General features: G+C 33.7%; 1 protein-coding gene across 1 annotated transcript; it reads right to left on the bottom strand.

The window, feature by feature from the left end:
• Window positions 1-9,427: 9,427 nt before the first annotated feature.
• On the bottom strand, window positions 9,428-10,252 carry LOC118734381 (loricrin). Its single transcript, XM_036464104.1, has 2 exons — window positions 10,247-10,252; window positions 9,428-10,025 (listed from the first exon to the last, which is right to left on the bottom strand). Exons 1-2 carry the CDS (start codon window positions 10,250-10,252, stop codon window positions 9,522-9,524), a joined length of 510 nt encoding a protein of 169 aa, XP_036319997.1. The 3' UTR covers window positions 9,428-9,521.
• Window positions 10,253-17,604: the final 7,352 nt, after the last annotated feature.

Genomic DNA, 17,604 nt, shown 5'->3' with positions numbered 1-17,604 from the left:
GCACACTTAAATTCCAGTCGTCAGGCATGCGTTATTTGTTACTGTACATAAAACTCGCATAAAAAACTGACTTATTTGCATAACCTCAAACAATTTCTGATTTATTTCCATTTATGATTTTTGTAAGCTTTTACAATTTTGTTAACTTTTGGAAAACGAAGTGGAAAAGGAAATGGAGAAATTAAAATGTAATGAGTTGATTTTATTTTACGACCGTTTTTAGCCGTTTTCAAGAAAAACGTGTTTTTCTGGGCTATCATGGTATTACAAAAGGCGAGTTGTTTAAGGTTTGGCTGATAGGATGTTCGAAAAAAGAAAAGTTTTTTTCGGTTGTTAACCATGTTGAAAAATTGGCGCTGCTGATATTTGCGAAAGTTCCATGAAACTCTTAGAAGAAAAAAACCGTATTTTTTGCAATTATTTATCAAAGAAAGACGAAAATTATGAAAACAATTCGGAAAGGCTGCTCAAATATTTAGATCTGAAAACATATCGTTTATTTCTGATGAAGCTCTTTTCGAAATCAAAAAGCCAGCAGCCAGATTCTAACTTCCGCAATCGCTAAAATGCTAAAATACGAAAGCTAACATTTTTCCGAATTTTTTTCCAAAAATTGCGGTTCTGTCCTCCCTTTGGCTAAAAATAGCATAGCCTAAATTTGTGGATGATACATTTTTGGTAAATGTGTCACAAATCAGCATTTGCATTTTGAATATAAATAATATCGGTGGAGAATTTGGGAATACTGAAACCTCAAGTGAAAATGAAGTGTTTTATGAAGACTAACTGCTTTAGGAATCTCTCCTCAAGGCATATCTGCGAGACATGTAGTAAATATTTTTCCAGATAATGAGTATACTTGACTATTGCCTCTGGACTGACAATGTTGAAGGATCGTTGCGATGGTAATTCAAAACATAACATAAAATAACATACCATAGCATTACATAACATAATATAACACAACATAACATAACATAACAAACGAATGGCGCGGATCTTAGGGTATTGATTACTAAATAATTTGAGTTTAATTATTTAACAGGGGCAACACTTTTCGAAAAAGTAAAACCTTATCGCACATATACAGCCCAAGTCCTTTAATTTGAGACCTCATTTTTGAAAATCCAACGACCGGTATAGATCTGTTAGCCTGGACAAAAAATCCCTTCGCGTATTATATATATAGACTAGTGAACCCGCATGGCGTTAAAACGCCAACATTGAATTTAGCTTTTTAAAAAGGTTGAAACACTATTCAAAACCCCAAAAAATTATCCATAAGATTCATATAAAATGGTGTCGGTTTTTCTTTTCATAAAATTTCTATGTACAAGCCCAGTTCTTTAATTTTAATTCTCATGTTGGAAATTCTAAATAACGGTGTATGGAAATCTAATGATCTTCAAGCAACCCAATTAAAAGTAGTACTATCAAACTAAAGTTTTCTTTAAACTCTTACGTTTCACACTGATATTTCGATATTTCATTTAACTTGTGTATAAGTAAAAAATCGACTTTTTAAACAGGTAGAAACCCTCTTTAAAAGTATTTTCCAACTAAAATCTTTTTAGATCTTTGTTTGTCAGGCATTGTGATACATATTTCAATTAACTGATCAATCATGTCGAATTTGATTTTTCTAACACGTGGCAACTCTCCTTAATGCAGTTCAGAAATAAATTTGTAAATTTCAAACTCATTTCGATTGATACCCATATTTTGACAATCCATTTAACTTATTAAATAATTTAAATTTAATTTTTTCAACAGGTGGCAACCCTCATCAGGCATCCTTAAAAAATTCGAAACTTTTAAGCTAAATATTTCTAAACACTACGTTTATACGCACGCATTATTTGCAAAATGGTACACTTTGCCGTATAAACGCTGAGTTAATTTTTTATTTGCAAATAACTAAATCACGCTTAGAGCTCCATAAAATTTTTAAGTGCCCTCAAAATAGGGGTTTCAACATTTTATTGTGACATATGTATATGTGTAGATATCCATTATTCTCTCACTGTGTAAGAACATTAGGAATATGCCGACTTTTATGAATATCCCGACCCCAGCGCTACCTAGCGATTAAAGTTTTATTCGAAATATTTCCCTTCAAGGTGCTGACATATGTTACAAATATGAACGAAATCAGTCCAGCCGTTTAGTAGTTTAGCGACATTCAATATATGTAAAACTTTATGAAATTGTGAAATCGTGACATCTCAGCTTTCATAATTTTTCGGCAACAACAACAAAAAATTTCAAAATTTTTCAAATCAAAAAATAAACGTAGTATGTGTATAATTAAACTAAATTCGACTTTCAGAACAGGCGGCAACCTCTTCAAAACAATTTTCGAACAAAAATCTTTTTAAATATATTTCGTATGATATTATTATAAATATCTCAAGTAACTGATGAATTATGTGGAATAAATTTTTTTAAACACCATCGTTTTTGTAAATCGGGCGAACGATGCAGATCTGATGACCTGAACAACAAATGCCTTCGCGTTTTATATATATACTTAGATAGATATGCATGGTACAATATGGAAAGGATATAATCGCGTATTCTATTCTTCTTATTGGTCAACTTTCGTAAGAAGCTCAAGGATCCAGAAATAAAGACGCACGAAATTATAGTGAACATTTCACTAGAAAAATATAGATAACTAGCTTTTACCCCCGGGTTTCACCCCACGCCAGAAGGAATTAAAGGGGTCATCTGACTTGCGGTTCCGAAATTATGGCTGATCAAAAATTCCAAGCCTATGTTAAGTGCTACGCCCGATTCGATTTGTTGCACAGGTTCCTCATATCGTCACGCCCGTTTATATGTATTACAATACATATATAGTTTGTGGGGAAAATCTGTCATGTCCGTTATCGCATTTTTATTCAAAATTAATCCAACAACGAATTTCTTCTGAATTGGTTGTAAGGGTCCATAATTTGACTTTATTTAAATAATGTTTAAGAAAGGAAAATCTCACAGCACTCGCAGAGTTTTGCTTATTTTTACATGTACTCTGAAACCACTTCTGTTTTTGTCAACCAAAGGAGGTATAAAAGCTACATACACAAGTGACTTCCGTTTTTGTATGATTTATTCAACTCTAAAGTAGTACGAAGGTCAAGTCCGATATCATGGAAACACCCATATGTTAATTTGAACACGTAAAAAAACTTTGATAATAAAATTTAAAAGTCTCTATTAGCCCAATTCTGTATCGATGACAACATTTTTTTACTTACAAATTTAAACTCTTTCATATATTTTTCAGTAACAAAAAAACTGTGACAGGAATTTCTCACTGATACAGAATAGAGCCATATGTATCAAGTTAAGAAATCCAAACTATTTTTATTTGTTTCCGCCCTGGGAAACGCTTTTAAGGTAGAAAGTGTGGTTACATGAAATTACACCTTATATGGAGGGAAAGCGAAAAAGTAGGCGGAACACGCCCATTTTTATTGTCCAATACAATGTGATAGCTGCATCGCTATTGCAAAATTTCATCGTCATAGCTACCTTTGTTTGGTTGTTATGATTTTTGGCATCCTAAAAATTATGTAAGTCACACTCTGCGATGTCTCTATGGAGATCGACTTTGGTACTTTAATGAAAGAATTTTTAAAAACTTTTGTGGTTTTTACCACCAAGATGTTTATGGAACATTTTGAAGTAACTAACTTATGGCGTTTTCTTTTCTCGAAAAAAATGTCACCTTTTTATATGGCAACATTATCAAAGTGCAAGATTTTAAAGAAAGGGCACGCAAAACGCATGTGAAGATGCTGAGAAAAGAACATAAAAGCTTGAGAGCCCTGATGCAGGGCAGAATAAATCGTCGTTTAAAGTGCAAAACCGCGTATGTGAAGTTTTAGAAATCATTCTAAAAACACTCATATTTCAAAATGGTTCTCTTTTTTATAAAGAAATCGCACTTCTGGCTAGTATATTTCAGGACGAATGGATAAGGATTGAGCCAAGAGCTTGTGGGAGCAAATCCAATTTTTGGCAGCCAATGTCAGTTACGCGGTTTTGCAGAATGACGATACGCGGTTTTGTACTTTAAACGACGAAATGCAACATTCCGAGAAAAGAAAACGCTATTAGAGTTATACCTTTCAATTAAGCCTTAGCCTGTATTTATTCACTGATGCAAGGTTACTATTTCTCCCAATTTTAGTGAAAAAATCATGTCTATTTTTGTTTTAAAAAAACGTAATTTTACGAGTTAACTACTTTGTCATCTCATTTTTGCAGAAAATCGCTGCGCAAAGCGCGAAATGAAACGAAGTCTTTGAAATTTTAACAGCTGTTTTTTCATATTTCTGAAAATAGTGAACCGTACGAGGAAAAATATATCTATTTTATTGAATTGGACAAGTATGTATACGTACATATGGCCGATTATTTGACTGGATACGTTACATTCGTACACATTTTTTCTCTATCTATGTATGTATATGTAAAAGAAAGGTTTTAATAAATCCTTGGGTTTCAAAGTTATAGACGTTCGAATGTGGACTGGCTACGTTACACTATTTGGAAGTTCAATGACGGGTTTGAAATTTCTGCGAAACGGGTGAGCGAATATTGCTAGCTTTTCAGTATGTCATCTACAATGAATGCAGTTGGTCATCTGCTTACCCAATTGTTGTAAATTTTCTCATAAAATTTGGGCACTGGCTACGTTACACAAAACACTGGCCACGTTACACGAACGGTTCGCTTGGACAAGGTTTAACCAAAAGGCTTTGTTCATCCATTTTTTCTTCGCATTCTTATTCTGTCAGCATAAACAACTGTTTGAGCTAAAATTGGGATCTTCTATTGCAGGATTAAAAAATAAAACTCGATTATCCTTAAAAGTTCTAACTAGGTCAAAAATCATCCTACACTAAAATTTATGACTGAAAAACCTTCGTATTATCGTCGCAAATAATATTCATTTAACTTTACTACAAAAACCACTTATGTTTAATAACTTAAAATATGCACAAGCTCGTCTAAAGCAGAGCTGGGCGATAAGAATTACATGTGTAATCGATTGCGTCTAGGATTACGATTACTTTAATCGCAATTTCAAAAATGTTTAAATTAGGATTGTGGTCATCGTTCATAGAAGGCACTAAGATTACGATTACTGTAATCGTAATTTTAACTTTTTTTAAATTACAATTACTGTAATCGTAACGAACGAACTTGGATTACAATTACAGTAATCGTAATTTAAAAAAAGTTAAAATTACGATTACTGTAATCGTAATCTAAGTTCGTTCGATGAAGGATTACTGTAATCGCAATCTTGTCGCGCGGTCGCTCCTCGGCAACCGAGTGTATTTCTGCCATGAAAAAGAGCTTCTCATAAAAATACAATCGCCGTTCGGAGTCGGCGTAAAACTGTAGGTCACTCCCATGATCCAGAAAATTCGAAATATGATATCGACAATACTAAGAAAACATATTATATATACTTTTGGAAAGGGTACTTAACAGAGCTGTAAAACTGTGAAATCATATGAAATTAAAAATCATCAATTTTATGTTATTATGTTTTCATTGAATTTTTCCTTGTTGGGGAATGTGGCTTATAATTTTCCAATTCTACATTCACTCAAAGTAGATACGATTGCACACATTAACATATTCAAAGAAAGATTGAAAAAACTGAATGACGAAACATTAACTTTTAACACTGAATAAGCATTCAGATGAATGCAGCTTTTGCTATGTGTGCACACATTCATTCAGTACCAATCAATCGATATAAATATTCTAAATACACAAAACCCACTGAAAAATACGCAAGGTTGAATTTTATTGAACAGATTTCAAAATTGCAACACGAAAAATAGTTTATTGAGCGTTATCATTAATTTGTTTCACTTAAATTTGTACAAATATTTATAATAAATGAAAATATTAATTAGAGAAATATTGTTCTGCCAAGAATGTCATTATGAAAAATGTCAATTATTAACGATTTTTACATCTCTGTTTCGAAAATTGTCAGCTTTCTAAATAAGTATTACCAATGTACCAATAAAAGGTATGTGCAGAAATTATTACATATGTACATACCTATATATCTACGTTAAAATAAGTAAACAAATTTAAGCGCTTCTACTTCTAACTTTAGATATATACATTTTATTATTTATTTAAAAAATTCTTAATACAAGTTTCTTCGTACTTTTTTCTTCGCTATTGGGTCAAGCATTTAATAAAGATTCTAAAACCTGATTTGTGGGTTTGTGGTGGTTTCTACCATTTACAATAAGTTGCAAATTATCAACTTTTCTCAAAAAAAGATTTAACAAATCTGTGTGCAAACCCCTTTTTATTTTAGTGTGGTAGAATCGAAAAAAATGTGGTAGATTTGAATAAGATGTGGTAGATTTTCCAATTCATATTTTATTGGGTATACATATCGCACACCGTCGTCAAAAGAAGCACAACTCAAAAATTAAATCGGGAAATATAATTGCTAGTGGATCGTACAGATTCCACGCAATTGGTGCAAAAACAAGTATAACATTAGTTTTCTAGTTAGAGAATATAATCATGAAGAAAAGAATATTTTATTTGTATGCAAAAAAATCGACCAAATTATTTTCCCATTGCATAATACTTTAGCAAATATAAATAGGCGTATTTTTGAAATATTAGAAAGTTAAGGCACAGATATATTTAAAGCAAAATTTATGATGTACCTTTTTAAAAATCTATTGATTAATTTTTATATTTCGAATTACAATTGAGTTGAAATTCTAGAGTTATGTGAAAATTGTAAACAAATGTTCTGTCTAAAAATGTGGTAGAATTTAAGCCTTGTGTGGTAGATGTGGTAGACACCCAAATTTAAAAAAAATTACGTGGTTGATCTACCACACATGTGGTAGAAGCTTGCTAACTGTTCTAAACGTATGTTTTGAGCAAATTGATGTTTAAAGCTAGCAATATATCCCATGTCCATTTTCCAAAACTATAATAATAAACATGGCAGTTTTTTAGCAATTTGGTTCCTGTAATTAAGGAAATATTGTAGTTTTGGCATTTTTCGAAATTACCATTTTATGAGAGGGACCAGGTTTAGATAAAAAAAACCCTCGTACAGAATTTGGTTGAGATATCTCAACTTTTGCTAGAGTTTTCGTGTACGCAAATAAACGGACATGGACTAATCATCTTCTCTTTTTTTCTGAGCATTTTTATGTATATATACATACATAAGTAGTACATACGAACATAAATGTATGTATCCATATCGATTAATTTTGGTTGTTCCAAATATACGTTATTTGAAAAAAAGTTATGGTACCCTCTTGCAGAACTGCGTTGTAAATATGTTTAGGAAACATTTAAATTAATAGTTAATTAAAAAAGTTGCTCAAAGTAATGGAACTCCTCAACCCCTTAAAAAAAAACAGGAACACTTCTGAAATTTTGTTTTGAAAGTTTTCATATTTGAAAACTGAAAACAATCACAGTATACAGCAAACCAGCCATTGACAATATGCTTATTTGAAAACTAATACATGAAATGTTGTGAATATATAGGATTTTTTTGTCATTAACCCATAGGCAACAACTGGTGCAAAAGTACCTACAAATGTTTGTTGATATATTTGAAATGTAAATTTGAACAGCAAAATTCGTAAAACAAATTATAATAAAACAAAAATATTGTTAATTACTACGTGGGAGGTGGGCGTGGTTATTGGCAGATTTCGACAAAATTTAACACTAACCTAAATTATACCAAAGGCAACTTCGACACCGACTTTCGTTAAAATAACTAAATTTTGTTCGAGTTAGCGTGTTTACAAACAGAGAGGGCTGAACTAGTTCATCTCGTCATTCTGAATATATGTGTATATACGTACATACATTTTATACGGTTAACAAACGCGCTCGCTTATCTGCATAAACCGTCTTTACTTGCATTAATTCATGCATTATCCTCTTTCAAATGTGAATAATCGGCTGAACAAATACACACAAATTACGTGCATTTGAAAATTGGAGAGTTGTACCATAAGCTAAGTAATACTTCTTTTACCGCCTAATCGATGGGACCATTTTACAAAGTCAGCCCACCATTATTCACTCCAAGTTGTGTTCAGAACACGGTTTGACTTATGTAGGAACTGCATCCGGTCATAATTGCTGACGCTTCACGCTTCATTTGCTTGGAATTTCGTGTTTCTCGTTATTTTATTTTATGTGACTTGAAAATATTTAAATTGGATTTCATTTGGGTTAACGAAAACGACAACTGTGAAAAAATATCAACCAATACATTCAAACAAAATGTCAAATAAGCATGTTTACATTTTTTGTTTTGGCTACCTGGATCACTGTATACTGTGAAAAAAATATTTAGTACAAAAATAATTGTGATAAATCAATTTTGTATATTCTTCTGCGAAAAAATGTCTACAATCGATGATGTATATGTATACATATCAAGATGTGTCTGTTTTGCTCTACGGTTGCGATAAGTTGCTTTGGAATAAATAATATTGCACGAGTCATTGGCTTTGGGTTAGTGGCAGAAAACTTCAATACATAGGTACATATACTTTGAAATAAAATATTTGTTTTTGTTTCAATTCCAGATATGTTCAAACTTTAAAGTATAAAATATATCAACCCTGGGAACAAATTATTGGTACTGAATGGTAAAAAAAAGTGTGCATTCATTCTAAATATACAATCATGTGTGAGTGCGAATGCTGCTGAACATTCACATTCTATACTGAATGGCAATCTAGCATTCAATAACAAAACACAGTTTGTTTGTTTTCAAATATTTTAAGCCACTCAGGAATGAAGTTTTTATTTATACAAACCAACAATCAACATTTTGAAAGGAATGCCGAGTGAATGCAGACTATGTTGATTCAATCATTTTACAGCTCTGGTACTTAATTATCCAAAAAACAACTTTTTTAGTTTTTCACTGTCTACGTTACACTTAACATTTGCGGTACATTTCATTACGACTTAATAGGAGTTATAAACAACTTTTTCACTTACTTGGAACGTATCCTGTTAAACTAATTTATTTTCTATCGTTCAGAACTTAATCGGCCAAAAAAAATCAAGGAAAGCTTATATTTTTGTACTTTTCCTTGTTGAAGTGTCTAAAACTGTTTTTAGGTTCGTGAAAAATCCTTCGACAAAAGGAGCAAAATATAAAACACAAAATGCTTGGACGTGATAAGAATTAGTGCCAGAAGCAGCTGACAGATATAGTTAATACCAATAATCACTAATATGTTTAATATTTTAAAGAAAGAAAAAATCGGGCTGGTTTAATTTCCTGTAGAATTGGCCATATACACATATACATATACATATGTATGTACACATCCAAAATGAATTGAAACAGTGGAAGCAAATTTTAGATGCAAATTTATTTAAAGACTGTTTTTAGTAAGTTTTTATTTATATTTACAAATATTCACTTGTGCAAAAGTGCAAATATTTTGAGTACCCTGTTAGTCCCAACCACCTGATGATGACCATCCTCCACTTCCTCCTCCACTGCTGCTTCCACTAAGTTTTATGATTTTTATAATTTTTGTAGATTGACCACCACTTCCTCCACCACTTGATGACCAACCTCCTCCACCACTTGATGACCAACCACCACCACCTCCTCCACCACTTGCTGACCAACCACCTCCACCTCCACCTCCTCCTCCATTTCCTAAACTTATAATTTTTACTATCTTAATATTACTATCGCCCCCTCCTCCACTCGAAGACCAACCACCACCTCCACCACCTCCACCACTCGATGACCAATCACTTCCGCTTGAAGACCAGCCCCCTCCACCGCCACCACCTTCTTCGGTGATCACTTTTAAGATCTGGACATCTCCACCACCTCCTCCTGCAGATGACCATCCCCCACCGCTTCCTCCGGATGACCAACCACCGCTAGGTTTAGGTTTAGATGATACTCCGACAGCTCCAATAAGGACTAAGCAAATAAGAATCTAAAATGTGACAAAACCAAACAATAGATATTTGCGAGTAAAATTTTTTACATTATCTACATATGTATGTACACATGTATGGATTTACGTATGTATGAATGTCTGTACAGTCCATATATGCAAAAATATATCGACCACCGTGTAGTCGCAAGTGTAAATTAAAAAAAATATATATATGAAGTACGAGTACTTAGCTTCAACTTAGACTATAGTTTACTTACTTTCATATTTACAGAAGCGGGAAAAGATTGCTATTGTCTCAAATAAAGTGTTTTACGAAATAAAGGGCAAACAGGACTTGTCCGCAGCAAAACTATTGCAACACACGCGTCTGCGACTTGATACTACACTGAAAAATCTTCGAATATTAGCCAAATCTTTTATAGGGTGGCATTAGGAAGAGGGGAGAAAACAGTGGGCGCCAATGCCTGCGTTACAACTTGCTGCTGATGCAGATGCAGCCGGAAAATGTTTCCTACAAACCTATATTGGTATATATGTAAATGTTTACATACTTGATATATGTATGTAAGTAAGCTTGCGGTCGGAAAAGTGGTGCCAGGTGCTTAGCTCGATTGGAGGTTCGGTCATCTGAAGATGACGTAGCGTACTTACAGCATGGTACTTCTTTGCTTCTCTAACTTGAATCGCGGTAGATTCCGACATTCACATACAAGTATATACGTACATATCTATGTATATACATACTCATATATATATCCATGCAAAAGCGTGCAACACTGCTGCTTTCAGTTTAGATATATGTAACTTGCATTCAACATATTACACTATGCCCATCAATGATGTAATGCTTTTGAGAGAAAGATGTGATAATACATTTGGCAAAGCTAACTTTACCAGAAGAAAATTTTGATGATATTAGTGATGAAAAGTGAGTTTTAGAGGTATTTTAAGCATGGTACATACTACGAATAATTTGTTGGTGAGATTACTATGATTCGCTTGGGAAAGAGGAAACAGCGCATAACAAATTTGAAATCGTAAACATAAAAGAAACAAGAAAATCTAAAGGAGATAGACCATACATATATATATACATACAGTCAATCAATAAAGTTTAGGTATAGCAACTATTTTTTAATTATTTTATTCGCAAATTTTTTATAAAGATTTGGTTAATTCTACGACCAAGACCCCAAATTTCCGAGTTCCAAACCTTGTGCAAAATTAACGAAAATTTTGCAAATTTTCATCAAAATATTAAACATTTCAATTACACTCTTTAAAGATAAACTGAGTATCCAAACCTTGTGCAAAATTAAAGAAAATTCTGCAAATATTCATTAAAATATTAAACTTTTTAATTACACTCTTTTGAAAAAAGTCAAGTATGCAGTTTTTTAGCCCATTCTTTTTTAGTATAATAATGTGCGAGCCTGGGGTAGCTAGGACTAGGGTTCGAAATTTCAGACTTTGGTATCGATACTGAGTACTCATTCTGGCATCGAACTCATGGTATCGATACTTTAAAAATATCAGGGAAAAAGTATCGATACTACTCAGTATCGGACTCATTGAAATACGTTGCTTGGGATACTAGAATTATTTTATTCTTCAATCGTGTATCTAGTTATTTCCTGAAATTAAAACAATAGAAATTTTAAAATATTTGATTTTTATTTCATTGTAGAACCTACTTTCACGTTAGAAGTAACTTTAACGTTAAATGTATATACATACATACATACATATATATATATATACTTTCACGAATTTCAAATTTTATTAAGAATTTTTGTACATTTTTTGGGTATGCATTTTTGTAGCCTATTAAATTTTAATATAATAATGTGCAAGTTTGAATTAAAAGTCAACGGTAGTAGGCTACACGTAAAGTTGAATAGGTTACAAAACAGCAAACCCAAAAGGTTTCTAAAAATTCTAAATTTTCGTGAACTTTGCGTAAAGTTTTACGGCCTTATTCATAAAAAATAAAAAAGGTATATAAACTGGAAAATGTAAGAAAATGTAATTTTATTAAGCTCTTTAAACCTACTTAATTTTTTATGAATAAGGCCATTAAACTTTAACTTATTTTGTTTATGTTATGCAACAGACTACACGAAATTTCAGTTCATTTTAAGTGATTGTGAAATTGTGTTTTTTAATAAGTTTTCGATACTACGAGTACTTTTTAAAGTATCGAGTAAAATCACCAAATAAGGTATCGAGTATTAAAGTACTCAGTACCCGCAGTATCGATGCTTACTCAATATCGATAGTATCGTTCGAACCCTACTCGTACTCCTCCGAATTTGGAAGAGTATTTTTCATTTCGCGCAATCCGTGCAACGTCCAAGACTTTGAGAATACCCCTATTGCATATAATAAGTACTATGTTGCATTCGGGAACTAGATACACGGTACAAATACAAAGCAACATGCAACTTGGAACTCGCCCTTAAATTAAATAGAACTGAACTACAAAGTTGTAATAAATAACATACAATGACTATCAAAAGTGGGTGCATTGTGTTTTTTCTTAAATATTTGCAACGTTTTGCAAATTAAAATTTTTTTGTTATTGGTTAGTGGTCCAAGCTTTAATCAAAACCACATAAGTCAAACTTTATACAGAACTTAGAAAAATTCAACGAATTCGTCTTAATTTTGAACTTTTTAATCTGAGTACGCAGATAGATCGGTTTTTTAATTCTAGTAAAACAAGCGCAAGTTTCAAGCGGCAAAAAATAGCGTTGATTTTTAATTATTTTTTATTGCTGACGGCTTTTTGCACTTTTCACTATATGAAAGGGAATTTCTTGAAGAATAAAATGCACATGATCGTTTGCAAACAAAATTAAAAAAATTAACGCTATACTTTATATGTAAATTGCACTTGTTATATGCCGAAAACCGCAAAATCTGTCGGAAAAGAAATTCGTTAAAAATCAGCCCGATTTTTTAACCACTTAAAACTTGCACTTTTGTTTCACTCGAATTACATAGCCTATCTATCTTTAAAACAAAAAAATCACATTTTTGTTAAAAATCTAGATGAAAATTTGTTGAATTTTTCAACGTTCTCTATATATTTTTATAAAAAAAAAACCAAAAATTTTAACTTGGAAAATATGGCAAATATTAAACAAAAAAACAGAATTCACTCACTACTGATTGTCAGTGTATGTATTTATATGAACTGAGGACTGGGGTTCTAAAAAGGGCTTGTTAATAAACCCACTGAAGTACACTATATTGTCCCATTTACCAAAAGAAAGAAGGTCAACTTGAGTAATCCCACCTTGGCAAGAACAGAAATGGAGTTAGTGGAATATGCGAAGTATCTAGGTGTAACTGCGGACAAACGGACTTAGGGAATATTACCCAAACTAACGTATTGGTCATTCAGTACGATCGTGAAACCTGGATCGATGGCTGAGTGGAAGATCAACACCCTATCTCGACCGAAAATACATTGAAAATAAGCTGAGGTGGGGCATTTTTGGAGCTTCAGCTAAGATAGAGCGTTCTTCAATCAAATTCTGAGATAGGGCGTTTTTCGATGAAAAACTGAATTAGGGCTTTCTTTTTCTGAGATAGAGCGTTGTTGAAAAATTTTCTGAGATAGGGTGTTTTCGAACTGGCTGCCGAGATAGGTCGATATGCCACCCAGCCATCGATATGCGGTGCTGGCCTGGCGGCCAAAAGCTAAGGAAGTAAACGCGGCTGCCATCGTGAGCAAGTTGTACCGACTGGTCTGCGTAACCATCACAGGAGCTGTGCACATCTGTCCAACCCATGTCCTTGGTGTCATTCCTCCTTTGTATACTCTGAAAATTCCCAACCATATTCCAGGCGGAAGTCTTCGCAATCGAAGTCTATCTTCTCTAATGTCTTCGTAAAAGAAAAAATGGGACCAGAATAAATATTACGTAGGATAGTCAGGCAAAGTTAAAGGTCTTAGACTCTTTTAAAACGACATCAAAGCTGTGTGGACGGCTGCAAAAATCCTTCGAAGCACCTGGGCGCCCACATTAGCTCTGTGGTGGCTTCCGGGACATGAAGGGTTTGAAGGCAACGAAAGGGCTGACTATCTCGAAAAGCGTGGAGAAAAAATTGGCCTGCATGGCCCCGAGCCGAGAAGAATCTCAGACTGCTGCCCACTGGCGGAAGTAAAAGAGAATAAGACAATCAAAGAGATACATAACTCCTTCCAGGAGGAACTCCGAAAGACTCCTTATACTTAGCCGGGAGAGCCTTAGGACGCTTACTAGCTAACTGACAGGACACTGGAATTTAAGGTACCATTTTAATAAAATGGGGCTTTCTGTAGAGACGCGCTGCAGGTTTTGTTGGCTGATGGAGGAAACCCCAGAGCATATTCCACGTGGCTGCCCACGTATCACGAATAGCTCCTTGGGGAACGATCTGATATTAATGCTGACCTTGTATAACGCTTGGTAGAAGGATTTACTATTGAACTGCAAAGTCAGAATTAACATCAGTTTTGACAGGTAAGTCCCAGATGGGTTTTAACATCACAAAAAAGTTTTTGTGAAAATTGCAGATAGGATAGAATATAAGCCCTCGATGTGCAGGTATGGACTTGAACATGCAAATAAGTTTTGCATTGACTCCATTTTACAAACCCCAACAAGCTCAGTCACGAAACGAAGAAGACATTCTTACGACATATTTTTTTTTATCTTTATCAAAATTAATTTTTTTTATAGACATTTGATCTCTAATTTTATCAAATAAAATTGAACTGCTAAATTATAAAATACTATTTTTTCATAAGACCATGATAGAAGGCACATGATAGTTTTGCAAAAAAAACATCGATTCATCGGAAATATCGATGTACCAATGTTTGGGACCTTCCGATATACATCGATATATCGATGTATTTTTTTTCGATGCATCGACTTTTGTGTGCAATGTACACTATACATACTAAAATTATTTTGTATGCTTCCAAAATCTTCGCTCTAGTAACTATTCTAAGGGCCGGATGCTCAAAGCCTGGTTGACACTAATCTCCGGTTAAACATCGTTATCGACTTAGGGCCGGTAACTCAATGTCTGGTTAACACTAATCATCGGTTAACATCGTTATCGACGTTTTCGTTTATATGCATGGATAACACGGTGTCGGCAACGTCGATAACGATGTTTAACCCATGATTAGTGTCAATCAGGCTTTGAGCAACCGGCCCTAAATGTGGATTTTTCACTATTTATGCACTATTAGAATATACATTCTATTAATATTATCCAACATGTTATTGCATTAATAAATTGCTCCTTTATTAGTAGAAACGTTTATTGCGAAAAGACCATCGATATGCATCGATGCTATATTTCGATGTATCAAATCGAATAATTATCGATGTATTTTTGACTTGCATCCCTAGTACATGACACAAAAAAGACTTCAAATCCAAACCTCCAAATTTTGGTTGTACACACACTCAGCTCACACATATAAATAACCAAAAATACTTTAAAATTCATTAGAATCCACTTAAACAAGTAACTAAATACTTTTCAACATGCATTAACAGAGTGCACTTTTATTTTGTTTACAATTTGGTTGCAAAACACCCTACAGCTGATCGTTTGACACATTTACCACAACTTGCCAGCAAAAAATCTTCGGACTAGAACTGGTAACGTCTGATACAGAGAGGACCTTATTTACTCTCCTTTTTGTCCTCTCAATAGTGAGAGAACCGAGTACGGATCGATTTCCAGTAAAATCTGACTGATTCTGACTAGTCCGGTCTAGTACGGGATCGCAACTAATAATACTGGATCACAAATTTTAATTTTGATTTTGTTCTCCAATTTGTATGTAGAACCGCTCGCTGATTCCGAAAATCGAGTTAGTTTATTTTTGTATGGATACGTTTCCGAAATATTTGCAATTTACCGTTATTCAGCTAAAAAAAAAAGAGAGTGGTTCCACTTAATCAAGTATATCTTACGAACGAATTAAATAATCGTAATGCGACGTACAGTAAGGGCCGGTTGTTCAATATCTGGTTATCACCAGTACATCATTATCGACGATTTGATTTGGGATCGATAAAGCAGTTTTTTATTTAACTGGAGCTTCTACCTCCGATTTGTGTTAATCAAACATTGAACAACCGGCCCAAATGAAAGAAAATAAATATACATCACTTTTCGATAGCCCTGATAGCTTCTCAGAAATTAATTAATCATTCCAGATTTTTTATTTTTTTTTTTGTGGAAAAATGCAAAAAACTCAAACTTTAACAGGGAAAAAAGTAAAAAAATAAAAGTTTCTGTGTAAATATTTTGCACTTGTGTTAAAGCATGTTCCTTTAGAAAAAAAACGAGGCTACTAATGATGAAAATCGATAGATACATATGAAAATAATGATTGCTCAAATGAAAATGCGCAAGGATTTTTTGTATGAAATATGAGCAGAAAAGAGTGTTACTCATACGCCACGTACACCTGAGTAGTTAGAGTGTTTGCATCGAAAACAAGAGGCGTCAGAAATGATTACTTATTTTCACAGAAACTATCAGGGCTATCGAAAAGTAATGTATACACGGTTTATGGGGAATTTTATTTGCTTTCATTTGCCGTATCTCGTATTACCACTACTATCGCGAAACCACTATTTTTTAAAGCTGAATAACGGTAAATTGCAAATAAATATCTCTAAAAATTATCCACAGAAAAAAAAATCATCTCGATTTTCGGAATCACCGAGGAATTCGACATGGGAATTGGATAGTGGCATCTGGAGAACATTTTTGCTGTAAACCAGTGTAATAGATTGGCGCTTACGCATATTTTAGTGCTTGGCTAAGCTTCTCCTCCGATTTGTGGCGTGTCCCTTGATGTTTTCACACAAAGAGGAGGGACCTATAGCTTAACGCCGACTCCGAACGGCCATTGTATTTTTATGACAAGCTATTTTTCATGGCAGATATACACTCGGAGGTTCGCCATTGCCTGCCGAGGGGCGACCGCTGTTAAGAAAAAAGCTTGCAGAGGGGAAGAGCACACTGCTTACCACTACACCACATCGGCCTGAAACTTTTGCCTAACTGTAAATACTTATATAATTCTCCGGTACGTGTGTTTGTGAGTGAACTCCTCCTAAACGAGCGAAACGATTGAAATGAAATTGTTTGTGTTTGAGTGGGTCCCTTGGTTAGGGGGAGTTAGGTTTACAACTTAAAACGGCACCTGGCGCTTACTAAAATTCGTATTTATTATCCGATTTGGCTCATATTCGAAATATATGGGCGATTCTCCGGAACCGTGCGATTCAACACTAAAAACGGAAATTTTTAACGAAGCATTAAATTATTGTGTGATTCATTTTTCTCAAATGCTTAAAGGGTCATAAGTAAAAAACGATTATTTTAAAAACTCAATGTCAGCGATGTTCCTAAAGGGCGTGGTTTTTGTCCGATTTCAAAAATTTTCAATACAGTATTTAAGAAGTTCAGGCGCAATTTATATATCAAATTTTCATACAGATTGGTGAAGTGGTTTTTGAGATACAAATATTTGACATAAGTAGGCGGGCCTCGCCCAGTTTCCAAAGAATTTTACGAAAAACTA

Source organism: Rhagoletis pomonella, unplaced genomic scaffold (assembly GCF_013731165.1).
Source record: "Rhagoletis pomonella isolate Grant_MI unplaced genomic scaffold, Rhpom_1.0 Rhpom_scaffold_00002, whole genome shotgun sequence".
NCBI lineage: Eukaryota > Metazoa > Arthropoda > Insecta > Diptera > Tephritidae > Rhagoletis > Rhagoletis pomonella.
This window is presented reverse-complemented; position numbering and strand designations above follow the sequence as displayed.